The sequence below is a fragment of the Vombatus ursinus genome, unplaced genomic scaffold, assembly GCF_900497805.2.
Source record: "Vombatus ursinus unplaced genomic scaffold, bare-nosed wombat genome assembly UNPS02014779.1, whole genome shotgun sequence".
In the NCBI taxonomy this organism is placed as follows: Eukaryota; Metazoa; Chordata; class Mammalia; order Diprotodontia; family Vombatidae; genus Vombatus; species Vombatus ursinus.
The window spans coordinates 14,733,019-14,734,319 of record NW_020954557.1 but is presented as its reverse complement, the minus strand read 5'-3'; the positions used below and the strand labels follow the sequence as shown (position 1 = coordinate 14,734,319).

Here is a 1,301-nt window from a genome sequence, read left to right as displayed (position 1 = left end):
AGGGCTTTTAGAAATTCCACTCTAAGTATGCTGATCTCCTCTTCAAAATCATTTGAGGAAATGGAATTATTTTTGCCATTCCTTGACTCAGCAGGAATTCTGTAGTTCGTGTTAAGTATAGATTTTCAAAGTCTAGGTTTTTCAGCTTTTCCTTCCTTCCTCCTTTCCTTTTCAGCTTTCCTCTATTACTACTATTATTTCATTTCATATGGATTTAAGAATGCAGTCATTTACTAGGATTGCTCTGCATTGATTTGCATAGCAAATTATGATTATGATTTTAACCTTCTCATCCTGAGAATCTTTTCCATGTCCTATCATATATCCTTTACAGAGGAACAGCTCAATAAATTCTGTAAGCCTTCCTCTAGCTCTTTTTACATTTTGCTACATTTTACATTTTGCATGTGTTAACATCCTCCCCTTCATTCCCACCCTATCCCCACTGCCACCCCCCTACACACACACACGATGGGAAAAAAAATGCTTTTTAAAGCATTTTATTGCTAATTGGTTAATTTGCCAATACTGCATAAAATGTGAGCCAAACTGAACTTCACACGAACCACACATTACTGGTCCTGAACTGACTACTACTTTACTCTTCCTTACTACTAAAAGAAGTGGGTTATGGGGAAGAGTTCCATGTTTTGTAACAAGATCAGGAAAGGAGAATATCTTTGTATGTTTGTTTCTCTTCACTTTATCTTTCATTTTAGTCTCAAGGTTAAAATATACCATGTGCTAGCAAACTTGTGACAAGTTTGCTGGTACAAAATTATACGTTGGTTTACTGGGGGTAAGGGGGAAGTGCTATTAGCATATATCTGTAATTAAATAAAACATCAACATAAATCACTGTTTTTTATAAATTGTCAATTTTCCTTGAAAACTGCTAACATTTCCAAATATCTATACTACAGAGTTACCTGTCGATAATGTGATGTAAAAGCTCCTAGGTAAGCCACAACTCCTGATGAAATGAGGATATCACCAGTCAAATTAACATACAAATGCCCCAGTTCCAAAGCACTTTGACTCCATCGAGTTTTCTCCCCTCCAAGGCCTCCAATCAATTGCTCGGCTCGCTCTAGTTTTTTGCTGCACAAGTCAACCTTGAAAAGTAAAGTAGTCTCTTCTTAGTGGCCAGAAATAGAGCAAGTTAAAATTGGCAAGATTTTGTGTTCATATGCCAAATTACTCATGCTAAAATATTCAAATAATAATTTTGCTTTTCTGAATAGGAGAAAAACTTTTGACAATATGTTTTTAAATCATAGCATCACAAAATTTTTATAACT

The 1,301-nt window shown here is 35.1% G+C and overlaps 1 protein-coding gene across 1 annotated transcript in view; it reads right to left on the bottom strand.

Annotated features, from left to right (window-relative positions):
* DNAH7 (dynein axonemal heavy chain 7) overlaps positions 1-1,301 on the bottom strand; it is a 265,553-nt gene that overhangs the window by 112,202 nt on the left and 152,050 nt on the right. Inside the window, exon 41 of the mRNA XM_027866000.1 lies at positions 930-1,115. Within this exon, the coding sequence (XP_027721801.1) occupies positions 930-1,115 (186 nt within the window). The remainder of the gene's footprint in view (positions 1-929; positions 1,116-1,301) is intronic.